The sequence below is a fragment of the Clupea harengus genome, chromosome 24 (genome assembly GCF_900700415.2).
Source record: "Clupea harengus chromosome 24, Ch_v2.0.2, whole genome shotgun sequence".
Classification (NCBI taxonomy): domain Eukaryota; kingdom Metazoa; phylum Chordata; class Actinopteri; order Clupeiformes; family Clupeidae; genus Clupea; species Clupea harengus.
The window spans coordinates 8,719,309-8,743,453 of record NC_045175.1 but is presented as its reverse complement, the minus strand read 5'-3'; the positions used below and the strand labels follow the sequence as shown (position 1 = coordinate 8,743,453).

The following is a 24,145-nucleotide window of genomic DNA, read 5'->3' as shown; positions in this document are numbered from 1 at the left end:
AGGGGTGGGTGGGCCAGCCTGTAGCTACTGCCCAGGGGTGGGCACGCCTGTAGTCAAGCAGCGTTTCCCACCTCTATCCTCAGCACAACTGGTCTTAAATCTGGGCTCAAATCAGTGGTTCAGGAGGTAGGAGTCGTCGTTTAGTAATCGGAAGGTTGCTAGTTCGATCACGACTCCTCCTCACCAAGTGTCGAAGTGTCCTTGAGCAAGACACTGAACTGCTCCTACCTGATGCGCAGGTTGGCAACTTAGATAGTAGCCTCTGCCATCTGTGTATGAATGGGTAGATGTCTGAAGCATTAATGTGTAAAGTGCTTTGAGTGCTCTCGGAGTAGTAAAGTGCTCTAGTCCATTTTCCATTTAAATCTGCATTGTTCGAGAAGGTCTCATTTGCACACACAGTTGGTTAATCTGGTTTTAGTTCGATGTGTTTATTCAGCAGCAAGTTACGTTTTGCAGTCACAACAACTCCATCAGCTGTATTAAGAGCTGCAGCATCTTAAGGCAGATCTAGTTCCGCAAGACCAAACTTGCTACCGTGTCATTAACATAAATAAATCCTATTCAGTGTGTGAGTGTGTGAGTGTGTGTGCATATTCTCTAACTGGTGTGACTCACAAGTAGTAGGAAATGCCAGTGTCACGTCTGGGTCACTCAAGACCGTAACAGGATCGGTAAAGTAGTCCCTCCTTTACTTAACGTCCCTTAGACTTGACATTGTCCGAGGATGTTTGCTGCGGTACGGGTCAGCCTGAGCGAGGGCCTGACACATTTGGAGAGGTGTAAACACCTGATAAATGTAAAGTCGTTTGTCCAAGGTGCAAACACCCAAGACCAAAACACCGCTTGTCTGACACAAGACTCAATGACGACAAGGACGAGGTGGAGGCCAGAGGATTCGGCCATATAGAGGCGAAGCATCAAGGGACCACCTTGCTTTGGAAAAACTGAGCGGACGACCCTGACCTGGGGTGCGTTTCCAAAAATCGTTGGAGCAGAATGACCATGGTAAATAAGAGAGAGCATCCAAACTGATGGTCTCCCGACCATTAACCAACTTCGTAGGCAAACCACATATGGGTTTGCGTCGGCATGTGCAGCACCTCTCAACTGCACTGCCCCCTTCTGGGTGGTGAACTGCACTACACCTACAAGTAAGAGAGAGAACATCAACGTGATGGTCTCCCTGTCTAACAATTGTTATAGCACATCACTGAAAAGACTATTCCATCTGAATAGAAATGCTAGTTTAGGGCACGAAGTGTCGAAGTCTCTGATGTTGGCCAAGCAGCTATTGCAGGTCAGTTGCTATGCAGGACCTACAACCTCTAGGACATCAATTAGATGCAAAACGTCAGCAACTCGATCAGTTGAGGATTAAGATGACTGAATAGCAGATCACACTCATTGATCCACAGACATCACATGAGTCTTGTACTGACACGATGTGGTAGCAAGCTAGTTCACCGACCGAGCAGTATAGAGCCATATGCACTTCGAGGTTCTCAGGGAGCTCAATCTCAAGTTCCAGGTTTTCAAGGAGAACAACAGAAGTTGCTGCCATTAACCACCAAGTGGTTCTCGCAAATTGCACCAAGGATGGGCAAGTACATCAAATGAACACGAATAAGGTTTAAAGTTCATTCATTCTATATTGGGTGAGAAAGGTCAGCTGCCATCAACATCTACTTCAAGGATTCTTCACAGCAAGAACAGGCTGAAGGCCAAAGAACCTTTAAAGGAGTTCTGTATGAAACAAGTCAACAGGTTTTCACAAATTTCAATAGAATATTCTGGAGTGTCCAGTTCATTTCTCTCTAGGGGAATGACAGCAACTATTCGCACCAACTCGATTGGTCCTCCACAGCCAGAACATAACAACCGACGCCTGAAGAATCTTTAAAAGAGTTCTGTAAAGAGACTGCCACCAGGGAGCTCCAAGCAGCCAAAGGGTACTTTAGGGTGCTACAAACATCACCCAGCAATGCCCAACAGCCAGAACATAACAGACGCCAGAATAACCTTTAAGAGAGTTCTGTAAAGAGACTGCCACAAGGAAGCTCCAAGCAGCCGAAGGGTACTTTAGGATGCTAAAAACATCACCCAGCAATGCACAAACAGGTGAACATAAAAACAGTTTGCACTCCATTATTTTTGTATCAACACTTTTATTCATTGTTTGCACTGATGTACCGTCTGGTTACCAGACAAAAACCATAGAAAAATTAACACCATCCTTTTATAGTAGCTTCAAAGAGAGGGGGCCATACTCTTCTGTACAGTGTTCAAAGACATGGCTGTCAATTAAAAATAAACAAGGGCATGAACAAAAACAAGGGCATGAAAGTAAACAAATATATATGGAATTAGGTGAACATTTAACTTCTGTACAATCAAGCTACATACAAGGAAGAAAAACAGTTTGGGGGCGCAGAGGTCAAAGGTCCTACCCTTTGCAAATCAGCTGGATAACGTGTTAGTGTCTCATGTTCGTGTTTTTAGATGGGGCCCGGAATCTAATGCATTCTCTCAGCCATGCAACACTTAAGCCTGTTCTTCTGCAAGCATAAAAAAAATTAAAAATAAGACAAACAATTAAAAGCATAAAAAAAGACAATATACAGTAGAAAAAAAAAAAAAAAAAAACACTAACAGAACCAAAGCAAGGCCTTATAAACGGGCTGAATCTGAATTGACCTTGTTTTGCCGAAAAAGTGCCATTTCAGCTAAGTCAGGCCCACTGTGTAGCAAACTTTGTCAGAGTGTGTGTGTGTGTGTGTGTGTGTGCATATGTGTTTGCACATGTTGGCATACAGTGCTTGACAGTATCCAATGCATAAAACTCAAACCAAAAAGAACACTGGTCCCAAGTTCCAACACAGGCTATTCACACACTCTGTAGTCGCTGTTTAGGTCCCAATACTGCAGAGTGAATGTCTTTCCTGACATCATCCTGTCACATTGATGTCCTCTCGTCGCTCGACAGCAGCAGGTGGAAAGGAGGGGTGTCTGGGGGTGTTTGGTGGATGATGTCACAGCGCTGAGGTAAGCGGCGTGATCTCATCTGTCAACACCGCTACATTCTCCATTGCTGAAAAGAGGGGGGGGGGGGGGGGGGATTCTTGTCAATAATCTTCCAGTGAACAGGAAGGTGGAGTTCTCCATTAGTAAGCGTTCCAGTGCCTGTCGTTTTCCCTTAACCCTTCCTTCCTTCCTTAACCTCCATTTGCCCCTCCAGTTCTCATGTGATGGAGGCGAAAGGTTTCTACCTAGTTTCCGTCAGTGGTCAGTCGCACAGGCAGAAGAAAATGTTTTTCGTGAATACCAGCTTTCTTTCTCCTTCTCTCTTTGCTTATCTCAGATGGCTACAAAACACTAAAATACCCAACGTGGATGTTTATTATTATTGTCATTGTTCTGTCAATCCTTTCCTCTCTCGCTCTCCATCTCCTCTTCCCCGCTTCATCTTCAGCCAGAGGTAGACGACGCTGCTGCTGCTACGGCAACACTGCTCGTCGCCGCGCCGATGACGTCAGTGCACTGCGGCTCGCAGAAGGGCCCGAAGCGGCCGTGCACGTCCCGACCCCGCACGGCGAAGTAGTACGTCGACCCCGACACGAACTGCGTCAGCGTGCAGGCCATGGGCAAGGGCAGAGCCTTCACCTCGCCGATCTTCTTCCAGTGCAAGGTGTTGCCGTTGCCGCCTCCAGCGCCCCCTGCAGGCGCCTCCTGGTGGTACGCGTAGAGGTGGTAGGAGTCAACGGCCGCGCAGCTGTGGTTCGTCTCGGTGACGCACCACGAGAGCACGATGCCGTTCTGGCTCTGCACGCGGCCCAGCTTGAGCTGAGGCTGCTGCGGTGGGGCGGTTTGGGCGGCTTCAGGAGAGAGGCGAGTAGGTGCCGGGGCAGGGGGGAGAGGAGGGAGAGAGGAGGAGGTGGAAGAGGAGGAGGTGGGAGGGGTGGATGAAGAGCTGCAGAGTCGCGATTTGGAAGGAGAGTCCTGTGGAGGAAAGAGAATAAACAGGAGGGGGGGGGGGGGGGGGGAGTGGGAGAAAGAAAGAAAGAGAGAGAGATTTAATGTCACACAAGCAACAGTGACAATAACACAAGATAAGGCAGAATGGGATGTAAGAAATGCTAACGTTACAGAAATTCAAATATGCCAGCCATGAACACTGTAGTAAATACAGTGTCAGTCAAAGATGATCTTTTCTTTTCGCCTCTTCGCTGATGGGCAAGCAGCATCCTATGTATCTCTGCTGCAGCTAATGTTCATTTCTACCTCTTCATCCACTTTGAATTTGAAAAGCTCAGTTCACAAGAGGTACTGGCTTTTAGTTGTGCATGTGACATTGTATGTTGCAGTTCCTGGACCTACCAGAGGGGGGCGGTGGTGCACTGTGAGCAGAGGCCGTTGGCTGTTCTGAGGTGAAGCCCTGGCGGCGTTACCTGAAAGGCAGATGGACGTGTGAGTTAGCATTTACCATCACTCAACTCAAGGGAACAACACAGATGTGTGTGTGTGTGTGTGAGAAAGAAAATAGCAACTACCTCTACACAAAGGAAATGAGACATACGAGATTTAGAAGTATAAGACAGAGAAGTTTGAGCAGAGAGTGTTAGAAAGAGACTCTCAGGCCCTTGATTGCACGGTCATGTGGATAAGGTACAAACAAAAAGGGAAATGAATTAGCTGACAGACTGACCATACTGCAACCCCTAACCCTAACACTGACCCCAACCCCAACCAGCAGTGTAGATAAAGAACATAGATCACTAAAAACAATAAGCATGAAAGAAAGAGGAAGAGTCTCACACCACACACACACACACACACACACACACACACACACACACCACAGAAGGAGTGGCAGAGGAAGTAGAGCACTTGAGAGAGGGACAAACACACATACAGAAAAAGGGAGCTAACGGGAGAGAGAGAGCAAGAGAAGGGGGGAGAGGGAGAGAGAGAGGGGGAGAGAGAGGGGGAGAGAGGGGGAGAGAGAGAGAGAGAGAGAGGGGGAGAGAGAGGGAGAGGGGGAGAGAGAGAGAGAGAGAGAGAGAGGGGGGGGGAGAGAGAGAGAGAGAGAGAGAGAGGGGAGAGAGAGAGAGAGAGAGAGAGAGGGGGAGAGAGAGAGAGAGAGAGGGGGGGAGAGAGGGAGAGGGAGAGGGGGAGAGAGAGAGAGGGAGAGAGAGAGAGAGAGAGAGAGAGAGAGAGAGAGAGAGAGAGAGAGGAAGAAAGGGGGGTAAACACACCAGAGGCGGAGATGAGGGGTGGAGGAGGCCTACTTAGACGTTGGGTGGGAGTAGCGGACGCAGTGATCGGAGCTGGGCCCTTCTTCATACCCGTCACTGTAAAGACAGACACATATTTAACGTCTAAGTTATTTAGATAAATTCAGTCTTAAAAATCATTTCCAACAGTCAGTTAAGATGAAGAAACTGGAAGAAACTGGAAGAAACAAAAAAGAAACTGGAAGTGATGAATAATATGAATGAAATAAGTCTTTACCTAGGACATCATCATCATCCTCAGTCAGATCGATCACAGAACCTTTTGCAGGCTAAAAGGGCGAGAGAGAGAGGGGAAAGTGAGTGAATGAATGAAAGTCGGTGAGTGAATGAATGATAGTAAGTGCAGACCATTAACTTCATGCAAGGGAAGATAAAACGCAAAGTTGACAGGTGACAAGTGACAACTGGAAACATCCGGACGTGTCGATGACAAAGCAGAAGTACATTTCATATATACTGTGCAAGTAGAGAACGAGACACAAGAAAGGGCTTTTGTTTTGGGGTTGAACAAGTCTGGAGTGCCTGCACACTGTTGCTGCTATGACAACCACACAGCTACGGTCTGGAGTTTGATGTTGCTGTAGGAGGTCGGAGTAGTTACCTGAGCTGCAGTTTTGGCGGCTGTGGAGCTCGATGCTTGATTATCTGTGGAAAACACAAGCATTATTGATGTAATAATTATTGATAAGCGTTATTGATAGAAATCGGTAAGTAAAGCACTGCTTGTGTGTGTGTGCTCTGTGGGAGTTAAAAAGAAAATTCTGTGCACTTTTTCCGTGCACCCACACACTCACTCGCTTATCTCACTCTCATACACACACTCGCTAATCTCACCTGTCTTTGAGGCCATGGCACTAGCCGACGGCGTGGCCGAAGCCGCTGCTCCTGTTGCCGCGGGAACGCTGCTTGCCGGGTTGGCTGACGAAGACGTGGCCACACCCACCACAGCTGCTGCCATCTGGGTAGGCGCACGGGCTGTTGTCACGGAAACGACCCCTCCGGCCCCTCCGCTCGGGTGCAAGGCTCGGGCGAGCATCACCGGTGTCCCAGCAACCGGCGCACTAACAGTAGGGGAAGACGAAACCATCACCGGCGAAGCGGTTACGGCCGTCACCGCTGACGATAACGCCGTCACCGACGGCACAATCTGGCTGGTGGCACCGGGGGTCGTTGCCATGGCGGTGGCGGTCAGGGCTTGCTTGGGGTGCAGGATGTAGGCGGTGGTGGTGGTGGTCTTGGAGTTGCACAGCGTGTTAGCAACGGTTGCCAGGGAGGAGACGGGGATCAGGTTGCCGCCGGCCATGATGAGCATCGGCTGCAGCGACGTGCCCGCCTGACCACCCGCCGTCGTCTTCAGCAGCAGCGTCTGGCCGCCCGCCTGGACTGACTGCATCTGGTTCTGACCCATGTGGGCCAGGACCTGAGGGTTAGTGGCGGTGGCAGCGGTGTTGCTGGTGGTCGTGGCGATGGTGGTAGTGCTGGGCGTGGTGGTGGCGAGGATCTGGAACAAGGGGGTGGGGGCAGGGGTCGAGGCCAGCGGCGAGGAGGTGGTGGGGGTAGCAGGGGTCGAGAGAGGCTTGGGCGTGTTTGGGGGCACTAAAGGAAGGGAGGGGGAGAGAGGGAGGACAAGAATGAGGATGAAGTTAAAAGTTGTTTGGACTTCCCCAGTACTACTTCTGATAATAATGATTGTTTTTGTCCCTAGTGGTTGAAGTTGTTATGCCCGCCCAGGAATAGTCTTGATGAGTCCAGCGCTTACCTGTGGAGCTGGAGGCTACCAACGTTGGGCTTTGACTAAGGTGCTTCTCATCAATCAGTGCCCGAACCGTTCTGTGGAAAGGACGAGTGACCCATGTTACAATCATTTAGGGCACCTGAAGGATTGATCTCATGGGCAAGGGTACTAGTCGTGTAAAGTGGCATACCTTCCAGCGTTCACAGTAGCAGTCTGCACTTGAGGCACAGGTTTTTTGACCGCCTGAAGAAAAGATAAGAAAAGAGAACAAAAATTGTGCGTTAGTGTGGACACATCAATGCTGCCAACGTACAGTTGAATTGTTTGCGGGTAGTACTACTACTGTGGTGTGATCGACCAAGATAAGATAAAAAAAAAAGACGTCCATTATTAATGTGATAGTGTGGACACATCAGGATGACCTAAATTTCCCTCGGGATTAATAAAGTATCCATCTATCCATCAATGCAGCCGATGTACGGTTGATTTGTTTGCATGTGTTACTACTACACTACTTACACTAACTAGCAGGATTGTTCATTCATGCGTCAGGTGTCAACCCTTTTAAATGTTGCAAATATATGTGACCGGGATGGTGGTAGAACGGAGCTGGAACAAGTATGGATGTCAAAAATGAACGTCACAACTAACGAACTAAGTAAACTAAGTAAATAAATAAATACATCGCATTGTGGCTTATCCAGTTCTTTTCAACAAGAACGAGGGAACTGTGTTAAAGCGACCCTTTAATCTCTTTTCTGGCTCCAGAGTGGGAGATAAAAGAAATTCTTTGAAGCTCTCTGTGATCCTCCTGCTTGGACTGGCTGGCGACATGTGTTCTCCGTGTCCTCCTACGGAGCGAGATCTGACCTCTGACATGTTTTCTCCGTGTCCTCCTACGGAGCGAGATCTGCCCTCTGCTTTCTAGATCCGTTCCCCTCGAGGAACAACCCGTGAACGAGCTGCGTTGTAACACAAACGCAGAATCTTTCTGTAATATTTGGAATAAAGATTTTATTTCCTGAAGTGAGCCAATTTGCTGCGTCTTGTGCACAACAGGTGAAGTCGGAGAGGACCACGCTGACAGAATGTCTGTAAATAGGAGGACAAGATGGAATTTCTGGTCACAAGGATGGAGAAACACGCACTGGAGAAACCAGCAGTGAAGTCCGAAGTCTGGGTCTCACTGATCAGTTAGAGGGATGAGACCAAAGAGCGATGAGATCAAAGAGAGATGAGACCAAAGAGAGACGAGACCAAAGAGAGACGAGACCAAAGAGAGACGAGACCAAAGAGCGATGAGACCAAAGAGAGATGAGACCAAAGAGAGATGAGACCAAAGAGCGATGAGACCAAAGATCGTTGAGACCAAAGAGCGATGAGACCAAAGAGCGTTGAGACCAAAGAGCGTTGAGACCAAAGAGCGTTGAGACCAAAGAGGGATGGGGGTTGGCTTGCACAGGTGTGACCGCAAAAGCGAGGACTGGCAGCTGGCCACGAAAGGAGGACACAGACGAAAGTAAAAGAGAGTGGAGGGATCAACATCACCGCAACTTCGAGTCTCTAGAAGTTTGACCATTTGACCAGTCATCGACTCTCTAGTTTAAGCATTAAGAGGAAATCCATCTGGCTCTCCTTCCATCACCTAGATTTCTTTTCTGCAATGCAGCATCAGACTAAACCTGATCTTCTGTTTATGTGTTAGCACTAGTGCTGTCAAAATAACTAATATTTCATATTTGTTCATTCATATTAATAATGTTAAAAACAAGCTTCAGCCTTCAGCGATTTGTGTGTTTAATTAGTTAATATATTTGTAATTGATGACAGCACTGGTTAGCACGCACCGCTGAGAACTGTGCAATGGGATATGTAGAGTTTATTAAGACCAATGGCCTTTTTAAGGTGAGGTCGATGATGAATGCTTTCGTTTAAGAGGAATTTAAACTAAATTGTAGATAACTTTTTATATCTGACTGAGTGTCATTTTTTTTCTATTGAAGACCATGTGGTGGGCTACATAGAGTTTATTAAAGATGCAAAACCTTTGTGTTGTTTGAAGAAAGTGACTAATATTTAACTAAGTGGAGAACTTTTAAACATAACCAGGCTTTTATCTTGATTTTGTTTACTGGGATTCTGATGATTGGTGGGTTTTACTTCCTCGTCTTCCAGGACATTCAAGACATTGTTTTCTTCTGCTAAAGACAGGTTTGCAACAGACTTTAGGTACTATAGTTTGGGTCCAGGTTTGACATATTGTCCTACAATAGTTGAGTTGCATTCAAGACTTTAAGCCACATCCAACCCTGTGTTCCGTACCAATATCTCCAAAGTCACTCACCTCCTGGGCCATCCTGCTGTTTTCCGATGACTGGTTAGCAGCTCCAAATTTCTTGGCTAGTCGAGCGATCTTGGCCTAGAAAATCGGGAACCGACAAAAGTGAGGTTACAGAGTTGCGCACAATCAGGCTAAATCTGGTCAATATTTATGTCACAGCTTCGTTAAAATCAACAACTAGCCATGAACTCACTTTGTAACTGTAGCCTCACTTGTATCTTTTCTGTGCTAAATGTTTTTCTTTTTAGTTGAACCTCCACTGCACTGCACTGCACTGCACTCCGTGCCGTGCCTGTGCCTGTGCCTGTGCCAGTTTTGGGGTCAGATGTTGCTGTGTCTCACCTGTAGTGTGTTGAGTGTGCCCTGGTGTTTGGTAGCACAGTCGATCTTCTCCACGCGCTCCTTCAGCTCCTTGAGGCTACGGTCGAACACGGTTAACTCGAGCACGCGCAGGCGCTCCTCCACCAGCTTCTGCACCATCTGAGACGGCGCGAGGAATGGATGGAGGGAGAGATAAAAAGAGGGAGATTGTAAGACAAGAAAATGTATGTGAACAGTGAATTTGTGAACAATCTGTACATATGTTCCAAACTCCATGACATCATACAAACAAACAGGGCGGTGATAAACACATTCGACTTTGGCTACATACAGCACATCAATCTGATTTCAATAATTCAACAATTTCAATTCGCATTTTTATCAAAATTCAACATTTCACCACGAAGGCGAGTTGTGCTAAGTGGCATCTATTGTTCTCTAGCATTCACACTACCAACGCAAACAGATACAAACACAAAACACAAGAATGACATGATCGCATGCATTAGTACATAGCTATTCCTTCTGTCGAACCAACACAACATGTTTTTTTTTTTTTTTTTAGAACAAATACAAAAAATGAGGACTCCTATGACACTAAAGGGTGTGTTGGTGCAAAGTTACGTTTAGTGCCACTGACCTTCTCGAGTTTCAGGCGACTGCCGGCACCGTCTGTGATCTTGAGCTCCAGCTGGGCCTCCAGCTCAATGCCCTCAACCCTGGGACGCTTGCCTCCCCTCTCCTCCGCCGGCGACGACGTCTCTTCTGCCTTCTTGTCTCCATCTGCAGACAGGCAGCGCTTCTTGCTCGAGGATGTGCCCTCAGTGGCTGCTTTGATCATGGGGGAAAAAAGTATAATTTTTTTAGGCACTGAAGAAAAGGGGAAAAAAAACCTGCACCATCATCATCATCATAATAATAATAATAATAATAACATGAGTTGGTGGATTAGAGTGGTCTTTTGACTATTCAATTCAATTCATTTATTTATATCGCGCCAAAACAATAAAATTGTCTCAGGGAGCTTATAAAATTGTCTCAGGGTGCTTATCTATCTGTTTATTTGTGGGGGAAGGGGGGCGGGGGCTGGACTGAGGGGTCTCATCCAACACCTGCACCACAATAAAAGCTCCAAGCGAAAAGGTCTTTGAAGCGAACGCAGTAGTCACAGACAGTAACTCCACCATATCTTCTATTTTTTTTCTTTTTTTTTTACTCTTTAGCCAGAGGAGTCCTACCAGAACCCTTCACCCACCTGCAGCAGCAGCAGCAGCAGCAGACACCACCGCCATGGGGCTGGAAGATCGAGAAGCCTTTCCCTCCTTCTTCTTTGCCTTCGTCTTGTCTTCCATCTTCGTCTTTTCTTCCACCTTCGTCTTTTCTTCCACCTTCGTCTTGTCTTCCACTTTCTCCTTCTCCTCCTTCTTCTCCTCCTCCTCCTCCTTCTCTTTCTCTTTGACTACGTCCGTGTCCACCTCCATCTTTTCCTCCGCCTTCGACCCTCCGTCCCGCTCGGCTTTCTTCTCTTCTTTCTTCTCTTCTTTCTCCGGCGGACACTCTTCCTCCTCGCTGAGGAAGAGGAAGCCCTCCTTCACTTCCGGGTCGGACTCCAGCGTGGTGGATTTAGGGGAAGGGGGCGAGGACGGAGACGGGGACGACCTTTGGCTCTTTGGCGTGGCCTTTTCCACCGCTGTAGTTTTGCTGGAGTCTGTGGCCTTGGACTCTTTGCTGGCCGCGGTCTTCTCGTTCAAGGCGACGGATGGGGTGGGTGATGGACTGACCTTCTGTGAAACAAAAAAAAAGGAAAAATTAAGAAAAAAATGTAAATGATTAGGAAAAAATAAATCTATACAAAAACAACATCCACTGACAAAATAATCCACAAATAATCTGAGAAAAAGCAAAAATAGCACAAAAACTACATCAACTGACACAAATAATCTGAGAAAAAGCAAAAATAGCACAAAAAATACATCCACTGACACAAATAATCTGAAGACTCTCACTCTAATCTGAACATACGCTTGAAAACACCGTCTTCTCCAGGACAACCTTATGATTTAGTGTTACAACCCCTTTGATGGGCTGAGGAAGACACTATGCAGCCATTACTGTTATTACTATTACTGCTCCTGCCCACTAAGCACCAACCTTATCTATGAATGAACTGCCCTCTTTCACAGCAGGGCATGAATCATACAGTCATTAACCACAGCGATAGTACGAGCTCTAATGTGCGTCTCTGGAGCTATTAAAATGTCTGGGTCATTAGTTAATTGGGAAATTGGGTATGATTGGTTACCCAACACGGCAACATGAAATCCACATGTCTTGGGGAGCTCAAGGCGTATGAAGTGTCCACCCCTGATCTCGCGAAAGGTTTGATTTACAGTTTTAGTGAACAATAGCTAGTAATTAGTATGTATTTATTAGTTAAACCTCTGCACAGCTGCAGGCAGAGGATGATTTAATCCATAATGTGCCCCTCACGCTGCCACACAGGCACAAAATCCATTAACTTGATCGATTTTCAGCCTCAAGAATTTTTGTGTGCCTCTGGTCCTCAACTGGTCCACAATTTAACTTTTCTGTGCCTCTAGGACTAGTACCAGGGACCAGCTAGAACCGTGTCCTTTCGGCCCCAGAGAACAAAATCCACATGAATGAGGAACTGGAAAATGTATACACTTTTTTTTGTATTTAAACTCATCTTAATATTAGATTATGAGCAGACTGCTAGATTAGATGAGACTGCTAGATTAGATTATGAGCAGACTGCTAGATTAGATGAGACTGCTAGATTAGATTATGAGCAGACTGCTAGATTAGATGAGACTGCTATTCCACGTAGCATCCTTTGGTCTACGGTTCACTCGGTTCCCTCGACATGCGCATACGTCTCTGCTACACACCTTCTCTTTCTCCTTCTCTTTCTCCTTTTCCGATTTCTTCTTCTCCTCTTCCTTGCGTTCTGACGAGGCCTCCTCCTTCGAGCCGTCTTTGGTCTTCTCTCCCTTCACGCTCTTCTCTGCCTTCTCGCTCTCCTTGGGGCCGTTCTTGGTCACATCCGAGGTCTTGGGGCTCTGGGTACTGGTCGTGGACGTGGACGGGGAGGAGGACCGCGACAGGGACAGGCCCGGGCGTGGAGAGGCGGAACTTGAAGCGGAACCGGACGCGGTGGTGGCGGCTGTGGCGGAGCGCAACACTTTGAGTGGAGCCGTCTTCTCCTTCTCCTTTGCCTTCTCTTTCCCTTGTTCTTTGCCTTTCCCCGCGCCTTTCACGCCGTCTTCTGAGTGTGTGCCGTTCACCATAGGGGTCGAGGTTGTGGAGGTAGAGGAAGAGGATGATGAAGATGTGGTGGTGGTGGTGGTGGCGGCCGTGGTGGCAGTGTTCGGCGAGGAGTTTGCCAACGTGGTCGACAGGGTGTTGTGCAGAACCTCCAGCTGCTGCCGGTCACTCGTCTTCATGGTTTTTCGGGCGCGAAAGATCTTCTTTTGCGGCTCCTCTGGCACGGCGACTTCCATTTTTCACCTGAGAGAGAGAGAGAGAGAGAGAGAGAGAGAGAGAGAGAGAGAGAGAGAGGGAGAGAGAGAGGGAGGGAGAGAGAGAGAGAGAGGGGGAGAGAGAGAGAGAGAGAGAGAGAGAGAGAGAGACAAACCTCCATTAGCCAAAGTGAGCCCAATAGACACAGCTCTACAAGCCTGAACAGCCTAATGATTTGACAAGCTGCGGACACCTGAGGATCAATGCTCCTGTCTAGCATCACTAACAAGGTCAGTGACTGCCCCCTTCCATGCCTGCAGTACCCAATCTCATTCACTAGGGGGCACTGTAAAACCTCTGCAGTCACTTCCCCCTGGTTTTTTTTTCTTCCAGAACCTTCTCTTGGCCTAAAACCAGCTCAATCTAATAATCTACCTGCGATATCCCTGCCAATCACAGCAGGCAGGGAAAAGATAGGTGTCCAATGCACCCCTGCATCACAAACGCTTCTAACCCACAAACCAAAAAAAAAATAAAAATAAAAATAAAAAAAAATAAAAAAAAAACACAGGTCCACTGAAATACCAGGCTTTCCAGGATTTCTAGATAACAAAGTCCCAATCAAAGAGAGCAGCCCTGTCCTAACCCACCCTGGCTCTTGGCCTCCTTCCAAGGCAGCTTGGACGCACGTTAAGAAGGGGTTGCCTGTGGAAGCAGAAGCAGAGCAGCGCTCTGTGGTCTGACGCACCAAGGCAGCAGGAAGCACAGAGACCTTGCCTTTGTCTCCTCCCCCCTGATCACTCATTGGTTGCTCGCCACAGCCAATTGGAGAGGCAGGCTACGCTGTCTGCTTTTTTTGCGACAAAGAGGGCAGGGATTATGCAACACTGTCGGTATGGCAATATAAAATTCCATCTGCGGTGCATAGCTGGAGACCTGCCTGAAAGGTTTCTCTAGGCAGGGCCAGGGCCAAGCAATCTTTTATTTTATGAGCAGGGTACCACTACCATGGTGAAGAATGTTAACAACAATGTTGATAAAAAATATTAATTACGTAGACAACGAGTGATTTATGAAGAATTCATAACATTTCAGTGCCGTTTTGCGTTTTTACTTATATGAAGGCTGAACATAGAAAATTGCACAAAGTCTATTGCACACCAGCCTAAAAAAAGCTGCTGTTCTCTTTTTTTTTAGTTTTTTTTTAAAGCATATGCTAACTACAGAAAATTTCAATGTCTTACCTGAGTGTTAGGATGCTTACAGATGTGCTGTTCATGGATCATGCAAGCAAGATTCCGGAATCTAAAGGTGAAAAGACAGAAGGAGATATGGCAGTTTAACTTCAAGTAAAGGGCCTTCAGACAACAATTCAAATCATTGTTCCCATGGAAACCCATATAACCTAACCTTTTAGTGTCACTCTACAGTTTAGCTTCTCTGTTGGATACTATGGACAAAAAAAAGACAAAAAAAGGAAAGAAAAAAAACAGATATAGCCCTAGATTAAACTGATAACAAAATGGGGGCAATCAAAGGGAGATAAGTCACCATAAAATCCTAAGTAAGGCTATCAGACTCCACATAAGTCTGCAGTATATTTAACCCATGTGGAATTAACCTAAGTAATGGACAATATAAAGTATACTAGTCAGGTCAGATGTTAAGGCCAATGCTCACTGGGACGTTCGGTGGTGCAATGAAGTGCACCTAATGCTTCTAAAACACCCATTAACAGTGATCCGGTAAAAACAACACTTTATTATGCGATAGTTTAAAGCCTAACAATGACAGAAACACAGCGTTTCAGTGCAATTTCAATGTACAAAAATAAAATAAAATTACTATTCCATGAAGTCATCACCTTTATTAGCTAACTACTTGCTCTACCTGGGTATTGTTAGTTATGTTTACTAGTGGTAATGGTTGCCAAGGAAAGAAAAGTCATGTGCCATAAAAGTTGAAGACGGTAAAAATACATGGCAGACCCCCGCGGCAGTTGGCCTTTAAATCACCACAGTGCAAAGCCTTCATTGACAGCTGATTGAGGCCCGGAAAAAACATGTCAGCAGCAGGATATGAGCAAAACAGATCAAACCGATAAAACAATATTGTACCCTAACAAAGGGGCCCAATTGCTCAATCATAAGATAAGGAACACAAGTATGAAGGATGACTAATGTGCTGACTGAGATAAGAGAATCGGCAATAACATTGCCACAGATATGACTGTTAGTTATGGCTAAAGCATCAGGAAGTACCACTAGCCCCCCTCACACACTTCCTCCCAGGAGGTACCAGAAACTCCTTGGAATGGACGCCTGGTCCTATGCTTACTAGTCTGCACCGCAGCAACTGTGTGACTGATTTGCTTGGCTTCCAGCCACCATGAGCCACCAAACACTTCCCTTATCTTTTTGACTGGCAGGTGCCACAGAGGATCATTTCTGCACTAGCGACAGGGGTCAAAGGTCAGCCTCTGCAGTGCCGCTGTCACATCGCCGCTTAGCTAGACTGGTCTGCCTCAGCACTGCTGGGTACGTACACATGTAAGTCCCCCGCCTCTGCCGCAGTGTGCAAAGATCAGTATCCTCCTTCTTCCTGGTAGGCTACGTCAATATGCTAACCTTCAGCACACCACAAGCCCGGGCACGCAGAATTGATTTGGCTAGCCTATATGTGCTAGAAAGGGCGGCACAAATTGTGTTAACATGTCTGCCGTTGCTGCCTGTTGAGTTACAGCCGTAATTAAATAATAACCAATGAAACAAAGGACAACATTTAGGCTGATGCTGCTCATAGATCTGGGCGGTAAAGCTTTGTATGTACAGAATGTCCTCATTCCGCAGTACTCCCAGGCACAGCCTGCATCGGCAGGACACGTACATTTAACACTCTACATTTAACACTGCAGTCAATTCCTTCTCAGGCTGAATTGTATCTCCCTACTCTGCTGCCCGTGATGGCTGACTGCTATCCACCAGGCGTCCCCTCAGGTTCCACCTAGTGGCTAGCGCTTCAGGTAGTGTGTGGTGTGTGTGTGTGTGTGTGTGTGTGACTGGCTAGTGCTTTAGGGAGTGTGTGGTGTGTGTGTGTGTGTGTGACTGGTTAGTGCTTTAGGGAGTGTGTGGTGTGTGTGTGTGTGTCTGGTTAGTGCTTTAGGGAGTGTGTGGTCTGTGTGTGACTACAGGGGCAGAGCCTCTTCCAGGGAGAAGCTCCATCTCAGCAGCCATTGCACTGCCTGTTACCAGTTATCATCTGATGGAAGATACTGAATAGACTAGAGAGCACATAACCATACTGGATACTGAATAGACTACAGAATACATAACCATAGGCTGGGGTATAAGGTACAGAGCCCGCCACCCCACCCCACCGTAACATAAATGATAGCCTATATATACCCAGGCAAAGAATTGGCATTATTTTGCAACTGCATTGTATTACCTACATTTATTACATATATAATATAATTATTTTGCATCTGTATCCTATTACGCACATATAATTTGAATTAGCATCACATTTCACTCACTACACTTCAATTCTGCACAGGCTGCATCTCGCAACATCGCAGCTCATTAACGGTAATTCTTGTCTGTGGCTTTCCCACGGTCTCCGCCTGTTACTTAGGCCTCGGGTGGTGTGACTACCGTGGCAGAGCCTCCCTTGATCTTGACAAAATACTTAACATACTAGATCACATAAGCATGCTGAAAGACTCCTAACCACACACTACTGCACTACTTAATTCTCTAACATACTAGTGCGCTTATATAAGCATGCTGAAAGACTCCTAACCACACGCTAGTCCCCTACTTTATTCTCTAACATAATAGTGCGCTTATATAAGCATGCTGAAAGACTCCTAACCACACGCTAGTCCCCTACTTTATTCTCTAACATACTAGTGCGCTTATATAAGCATGCTGAAAGACTCCTAACCACACGCTAGTCCCCTACTTTATTCTCTAACATACTAGTGCGCTTATATAAGCATGCTGAAAGACTCCTAACCACACGCTAGTCCCCTACTTTATTCTCTAACATACTAGTGCGCTTATATAAGCATGCTGAAAGACTCCTAACCACACGCTAGTCCCCTACTTTATTCTCTAACATACTAGTGCGCTTATATAAGCATGCTGAAAGACTCCTAACCACACGCTAGTCCCCTACTTTATTCTCTAACATACTAGTGCGCTTATATAAGCATGCTGAAAGACTCCTAACCACACGCTAGTCCACTACTTTATTCTCTAAGCCAGGTCTGATGTCAGTCAGGTAATAACCATCATCAAAAACACTCTACCCAGTGTAGCCTCTTTATACAGACTCCCTCATTTCACTGGTAGACTCAGGCATTACATTGCACAGGCAAGACAATCAATGAATGCAAGTCTGGGCAAGGCTGTATTTCTGCCCACAATGGTTGACTGTTGTCCTTCAGACGTTCCAGCTGTTTCCACCTGCTAGCTAGGACTCTGGGGGGTGGTGGTGTGTGGTGTGTGTGTGTCTGTGTCTGGTGTGTGTGACCACAGTATCAGAGCATCCATCAGGGAGAAGCAGACTCAAGGCAGTGACTGCGTGTAACCGGCGCACGTCTTGAGGAAACCACTGAAGAGAGTGCAGTGCACATTACTGAAAATCTCCTCACCATACTCGAAAAGCATGACCACCATTTCACTCTCTCAGTAAACTTAAAGGGGAATAACCTCTCTTATATCGCTGCGGTACAATCACCACAAACATAAGACAAAATAACAACAACAACAAACAGTAATAAGGAGCTCCCCCAGAAGACTCCCTCTCTTTCCCTGGCAATAGATTCAAAATTTCATTGCATTCCACTGGCATAAATGGCACACGGCCATCAATTCTGCACGGGCTACATATCGGCCGCATCGCTGCTCATGACGGTTGACTAATGCAGACCAGGTTCTCAAAGCTGTACCCAGCTGCTAGCTAAAGCTGAAGGGGTACGTGCCGAGAGCACAACGGCTGGGAGTCCTGCCGCAGAGGAAGACGATCTGATCGAAATACTGAACAGATTACTAGCACGCGCGCGCGCATACACCATACTTAAAGGCTTAAGCACTATGTCATGCCCAGAGAAGCCACTGGGGCGGCACAGACTGCATGATCTGCATCACTGAGGTAAAATATTCAAATAATTGCACTTGCTTTTAAATAGGAAATCTGATTACAACAGGGAATAGAGTATAAGCCTGTGCATAAGCACACTGAAACATTCTACAGCATTTTTAACAGTATAAGGGGACACCATTTCATTTTCTGAGCAAACATGCCAGGAGTACCCAGAGAGGTCCAATGGGTATATAAGCATACTGAAAACCTGTGCAGTGCATTAGTCTCTTCTAGGGTTCTCTGTTTGTACTCTCCGCTGCCTGCCTGTCCCAAAGGTTTGGCAGTGATCACTGTGGATCATCTTGACCACATTCCTACCCTTCCACTGAGCAGGCCAGTTGTTTCCCGCGTGCTGCATTAGCGCAAGATTTCTTCTCTCCTCCCCCCCCCACATTTCCCCTCTGTTGTCATGGTTGCAGCGTTGGCTACTGTTCAGTTCCCAGGGCAGCCATCTTAGAGAGCCTGTACAAACAGGCCAAGGCTACCTAGCCTGGGAGGTACAATGTCAACTGTGCTTGTTGCTAAAATGAGGCAAGGCCACCTTACTCTCTCTCTCTATACAAAAAAAAAAAACACTTCAAAGATAAACCTTCTTTTTTCAGATAAAATTTGACAAAGGTAGTTTTTTTTATTACATTTTTCCATGTCAGTTGAATAAACACCTGACCAAACCATCAGAACTCCAGTTAAGGTCTTTAAGATGAAATCTTGTTCTTTTCCTTATCTTATTATGTCTACTAAGGCTATTTTGAGTCCAATCCTCCACTCCAAACACTGACCTTTGTCTGCCCTGCGCACTTCCCTCCTGTCCACACCACCAACTAGTACACTGTGTTTCCCCTTAGAACACGTCCACACCACCAACTAGTACACCGTGTTCCTTCAGCATAGGCCGTGTGACCTGTCCCATTTTCAGTTCGGCCTCTTTTCTCTTTTTTTTTTGCATCTTGTTTATGATTACTTACGGACTTCCGTCCTCAACAGTACTAGAGTAGTTCCACGGGTGCTCTGACCCCAGTGTTGTACAGACTCCGTGTTGTGCTGACTGTACTATTCCCACCTTAAAGCCTGTCACCACAGAAACCCAAACTGCTGTAAACTCACAGTAAAGCCATTAGAGAACGACTTTGCAGCTGAGGCAGCCCCATTCAAATAAGCAACACTGATCTGTCACTTCTGATCTAAACAATGGATATGGTAGTCAATGACAACAGGATAGCTCATGACAGCTTATATATTACATACAGTCTAACACAATGCAGAATGTCATTTTGAGATTCTTTTTTTTGTATTTGTTTTTGTCCCCAATTTCCATGTAGTGTTGTAATTCTAAAATCATCCCTACTGATGTGTATTGTCACATACTATTATAAAGCAATCATAAAGATAGCCTATCATGCAAACCATTAGTTTGGCTAATGGTTGAATTGGAAGAATTTTCCCTCTCACCCATTTCTCTCTATGCAAATCTTAGCGCTCGCATACATTCATTTTCTCATTACTCTGTCAGAGGGTTGGTTTGCGGTACAAACAAAGAGGCGAGAGATGCCAGTTGGCCCCGAGGAGCCTCCGCTCTGGACATCCTGGATCCAGAATGGAGGACGAGCGGAGAGGCAGTGAGAAGAGACCAGGGGACAAGAATACTTAATGACACCGTTACACACAATCTGCTGTATTTGAGCATCATGCCTTATTTCGGGGCACTTGTTAATATTGTATTTATTCAAGATACGATTTGTAATTCATGTCGGAGAACAGCGTCTGCTAAATAACAAAATACCATAACCATAGCCATATCTGCCATAACCATATCTGCCATAACCGTAGCCATATCTGCCATAACCGTAGCCATATCTGCCATAATACCATAACCATATCACCATAACCAGTCATAACAACATAACCGTAGTCATAATACAATAGCCATAGCCATAAAACCGTAGCCATAACACCATAACCGTAGCCATATCTGCCATAACCAGTCATAGTACCATAGCCATAGTCATAATACCTTAACCATAGTCATAACCAGACGCCTGGGAAACAGGGGGCAGATAGACACAGGCAGTCAGATCTGCTGTCTGAAGGGGGAACCCCCTGGCAGATTTTCACAACACCAAAAGCAGACATGAACAACAAGCTGTGCTTCCTGCCTGTGCTGATCATGATGTGCTAGGACACAAGCCTGCATGCAAACCTCTCGGGTTGCCACACCTTAATCATTTGCCCTTGAAAAAAATGTAAAAAAAAAAAATAGATAATGACACAACGCTGCCGGCCCCTTCTGTTCATTGTTTATTTGCTTATTTTGCGCAATGCCTGGCGGGTTTTGCTCATGAGTTAAATGTGGCAGTTGAAATCCCAACATGCACACAGAGACAAAAGGTGAAGTTAGCCATCTGCAATGCTGTAACCTTAGCAAGCAGCTAGGACCTATTTAGGCACAGCGCACATTGGTGAAATAGTGAATTAGTGCTACTGTTAATAATGATTAATAAAAAATATACTATATATCTGTCCCACATCTTTGCTATTTTTTTTTACATTCAAGCCGTTAAAAACGCAATAAAAGGAAACTGCATCAGCAGAACTAAACTAAACTAATCTAAAAGTCAGACATGAGCTGAGAAAGACAAACAACAGTAAAAACACCGGCGAAAAATAGCTAGCTTTGCTGTTACTGCACAAGCAACAACACTTAGACTCTAAGGACTTAGAGGTTGTCCAGAGAGACACAAACAGGGTGGGGGAAGGGAAATGGAAGCCAGGACTGTACCATTTCTTACAGAGAGGGGTGAGAAGCATGTGCTTCAGTCTATGTAAGAAGGCAATTCAAGTGAGACTATTAAACCCTTAAAAATAAAATGAATGAATAATTGCATCCATGTAATGTACTGTTCAAGGCACAGAGCTGTCTCCTCCTCCATTCAATAATGATGGAATTTGCTTATTTGTCCTCATCAGAAGAGATCAAGGACATGTGGTGCTATTGTTTAAAACAATTTTCACAAATTGTCCCAAAATATGTCATGTGAGGTCACCTTTGACCTACCAAACCTGTGCGGACCGCACAAACTGGGCAGCGCAGCACGTGCGCAAAAAAAGAAAAAAAGAAGAAAAAAACCTCCCCCTCCCCCACTCCAGTGTGCTCTCACTGGGCTCACCACGTGCAGAGTGGAAAATTACAGAACTGCAGATGCAATACCAGGGCAAACCAGTAGGGGGAGGATAGGGGTTATGTCCATGTGAGAAAAACTTGGCCTAGGTACAATATTAAAAACAATCTTAAGTAAATGTCAGTCTGCTCTCTTTGTGCTCCTGCAGAGTAACAGCTATGCATACTGTCTTTTCCAAGTCATATAAGCACACTGCATGGTGTGGCAACATATCTTTTCACAAATCATTTTTAAAGATTTATCCAAGGGCTATCTGTTTCGACCGCATAACTGGGCTCAATGTCTGTATTTGTGTGTGGCGGCTAGCAAGGACCCAACAGCAACACATTCAATGCACAGTTAATATACGATGAGGCAGCGCAGTAATCACAACAGGCAACTAGGGTGTTACCAAAAAAAAGAAAAGAAAAGAAAAGAAAAGAAGAACTTAGAAAGGTCTTAAGGCATGGTTGCAAGGCCAAAACAAGTAGCCTGCATTGGGTATGCTACACATTAGAAATGCACAGATTACCCTCTATATCAGAAGACCCATTTAGTATCTACACTTCTAACCAGGAGCAATGGGCAAAGCTGTCCTTGGCAAACTACTAATGTCCCCAAAGAGGAGTTACAAAGAGAAAAGATTCCCCAGATCCACTGTGGAAAAGATCGGTTTAGACTTGTTTATTCTTTTCTTGATAATGATACTGAACTTTGTCAAACCTATTAACATTGTTTGCAGGCTGCAGGATCCTTGTTAAAACTTTAAAAGACACATTACAGTGCCTACCTTTATGCATGTTTGATTTTTGCTCCAGTTCATTAACCTCTCACAGAGATAGTTGAACACTTCCAGCAGTTAGCATAATGTTAGGTTGTGGTTCAAAACTAAAAACTACATCTTTTTTTTTTTTTTTTTAAGGGGCTTAAAATAAAATACCACAGTTGATGCCATCCAGATGGCTGAGAAGATAATTGATGAAACTTCTCAAATGTACTCTTTTTTTTTTGGTCAGTTCCTCCTGTCATCACAGAAGCCCACTCCGCAGCTGAAACACTAGATGTAGTTCAGCTCAGGCCAGGCTGGTGGAGTCAGGGTTCTAACTTTACACTCAAAGTGAATCAGGGGCCAAACATTGAAGAGTGAATCATGGGTGGAAAATTAAACTACCTCCAGATTTTGACAGTTTGTACAGTACATTTCTGGACTTTATTCTGGAAGTCATTCTTTTTTTTTTTAAGAGGGCGTTTACAGAATTAAATCCTCTTCAATGTAACAAGACAGCCATGAACTGGGGGGGGGAGATTATTTTGAGTGAGAGAACTCGAAACAAACTACCTCAGTCTCTCAATCCTCAAACCTGTAATCAATTTGCAGTTGTAGGCTTACTGGGACTCACACTGTATGCATAACGGACTCCGAACAGCAAACACTGTATGGACCACCATAGCGGCTCACATAAGCCTACACTGCGCGGTCTCATCAGTGTTTAAAAAATGATGGATTCCTTGGGAGTCCATTTTTCTGATCACCGCCGTCAAGCCCGAGAGGATCGTTGTGTTCCCTTTCTTGCCCAGGATTGGTGGTGTAATGGTTGATGGTTGTTTATCAGGGCTGTAGGTTTACGTTCATATTTGTTCCGTTTGGAGGAGGCTTCTACTCAGAGCGACTTACCAATGAGGCACAATGCAAGCAAACAACAGATAGTGCAAAAACACTAATCAAAAATAGGTGTTGCAATGCCAAGTGCAATTCCATTCCACTCAATACACCAGCAGGTTTCGATGCACTGCTGTGCGGAAGAATAACTGGACTGTTCACACTCGATGCTGGATGATGGATCTAACCATCGAGGAGCAGGCAGATGTTTGGCTAACCCAAAACTGCCTTTAACTGGCTCTCAGATGATATATCTTTGACTAATTTCTCTTTGTGTCTGTGCATATGTGTGACTGTGTGTGTGTGTATGCGTGCGTGTGTGTGTGTATGCGTGTGTGTGTGTGTATGTATGCGTGTGCATGTGTGTGTGTGTGTGTGTCTGTGCATATATGTATGTGTGTGTATGTGTGTGTATGCGTGTGCGTGTGTGTCTGTGCATATGTGTGTGTGTGTGTGTGTGTGCGCACAAGGAAGGATGCTCCAGATGTGTAACTTGCGCATAGCTACCTAAAAAAAAAAAAAAGGTACCGCTGTGGCAATGCAGACTAAAAATAGAAGAAACTGCCGAGGAAGTGGCGATGTTCACCGTGGCACTAAGCACTAAGGTGTCTCAGATAAGCCTGGGGGGTTGCCAAGCGCCTACTGGTTCCGGAAGGGGAACTGCTGCACTCCATACTGAGCAGCAGTCAGTGGTCAGGTACTCCCAGAAACCCGTTTCCACACCAGGAAATCAGAGTTGATTATTAGAGTCTACTGGATTTGAAAGGTGCCACTACAATTTGACCATTTCATTTTTTGTCTATTTCATTTGTGATGAAATGTGACCGACGAAGCTTTCATTTGGCTATGGAAAAAAACGCTGTCCTTTCCTGCCCAGGGAAATAATATTTAGCTATGTTTACTCTTAGTATTCTATATGACCAGATAGTTACTAAGCCGTTTAGATGACTGCAGTACTGTGAAACCAAATAGTTTAAACAAATATGTGCCCTTAGACCATTAAAAAAA

At 45.6% G+C, this 24,145-nt stretch overlaps 1 protein-coding gene across 6 annotated transcripts in view; it reads right to left on the bottom strand.

Annotated features, from left to right (window-relative positions):
* Window positions 1–2,151: 2,151 nt before the first annotated feature.
* LOC105901570 (activating transcription factor 7 interacting protein) overlaps window positions 2,152–24,145 on the bottom strand; it is a 46,272-nt gene continuing 24,278 nt past the window's right edge. For 2 of the 6 annotated variants that reach the window (XM_012829050.3, XM_012829051.3), the window contains exons 2-15: window positions 14,419–14,479; window positions 12,604–13,222; window positions 10,947–11,475; window positions 10,332–10,522; window positions 9,713–9,850; window positions 9,374–9,448; window positions 7,220–7,272; window positions 7,054–7,124; window positions 6,129–6,890; window positions 5,896–5,939; window positions 5,512–5,563; window positions 5,256–5,351; window positions 4,378–4,448; window positions 2,152–3,999 (exon numbers count right to left, since the gene is read on the bottom strand). In XM_012829050.3, the coding sequence (XP_012684504.2) occupies window positions 3,469–3,999; window positions 4,378–4,448; window positions 5,256–5,351; window positions 5,512–5,563; window positions 5,896–5,939; window positions 6,129–6,890; window positions 7,054–7,124; window positions 7,220–7,272; window positions 9,374–9,448; window positions 9,713–9,850; window positions 10,332–10,522; window positions 10,947–11,475; window positions 12,604–13,215 (3,225 nt within the window). In that variant the 5' untranslated portion in view covers window positions 13,216–13,222; window positions 14,419–14,479 and the 3' untranslated portion in view covers window positions 2,152–3,468. Of the gene's footprint in view, window positions 4,000–4,377; window positions 4,449–5,255; window positions 5,352–5,511; window positions 5,564–5,895; window positions 5,940–6,128; window positions 6,891–7,053; window positions 7,125–7,219; window positions 7,273–9,373; window positions 9,449–9,712; window positions 9,851–10,331; window positions 10,525–10,946; window positions 11,476–12,603; window positions 13,223–13,824; window positions 14,376–14,418; window positions 14,480–24,145 lie in introns of those variants that run through there. The other 4 variants (XM_012829052.3, XM_031562593.2, XM_031562594.2 and 1 more) reach the window with 4 other exon arrangements.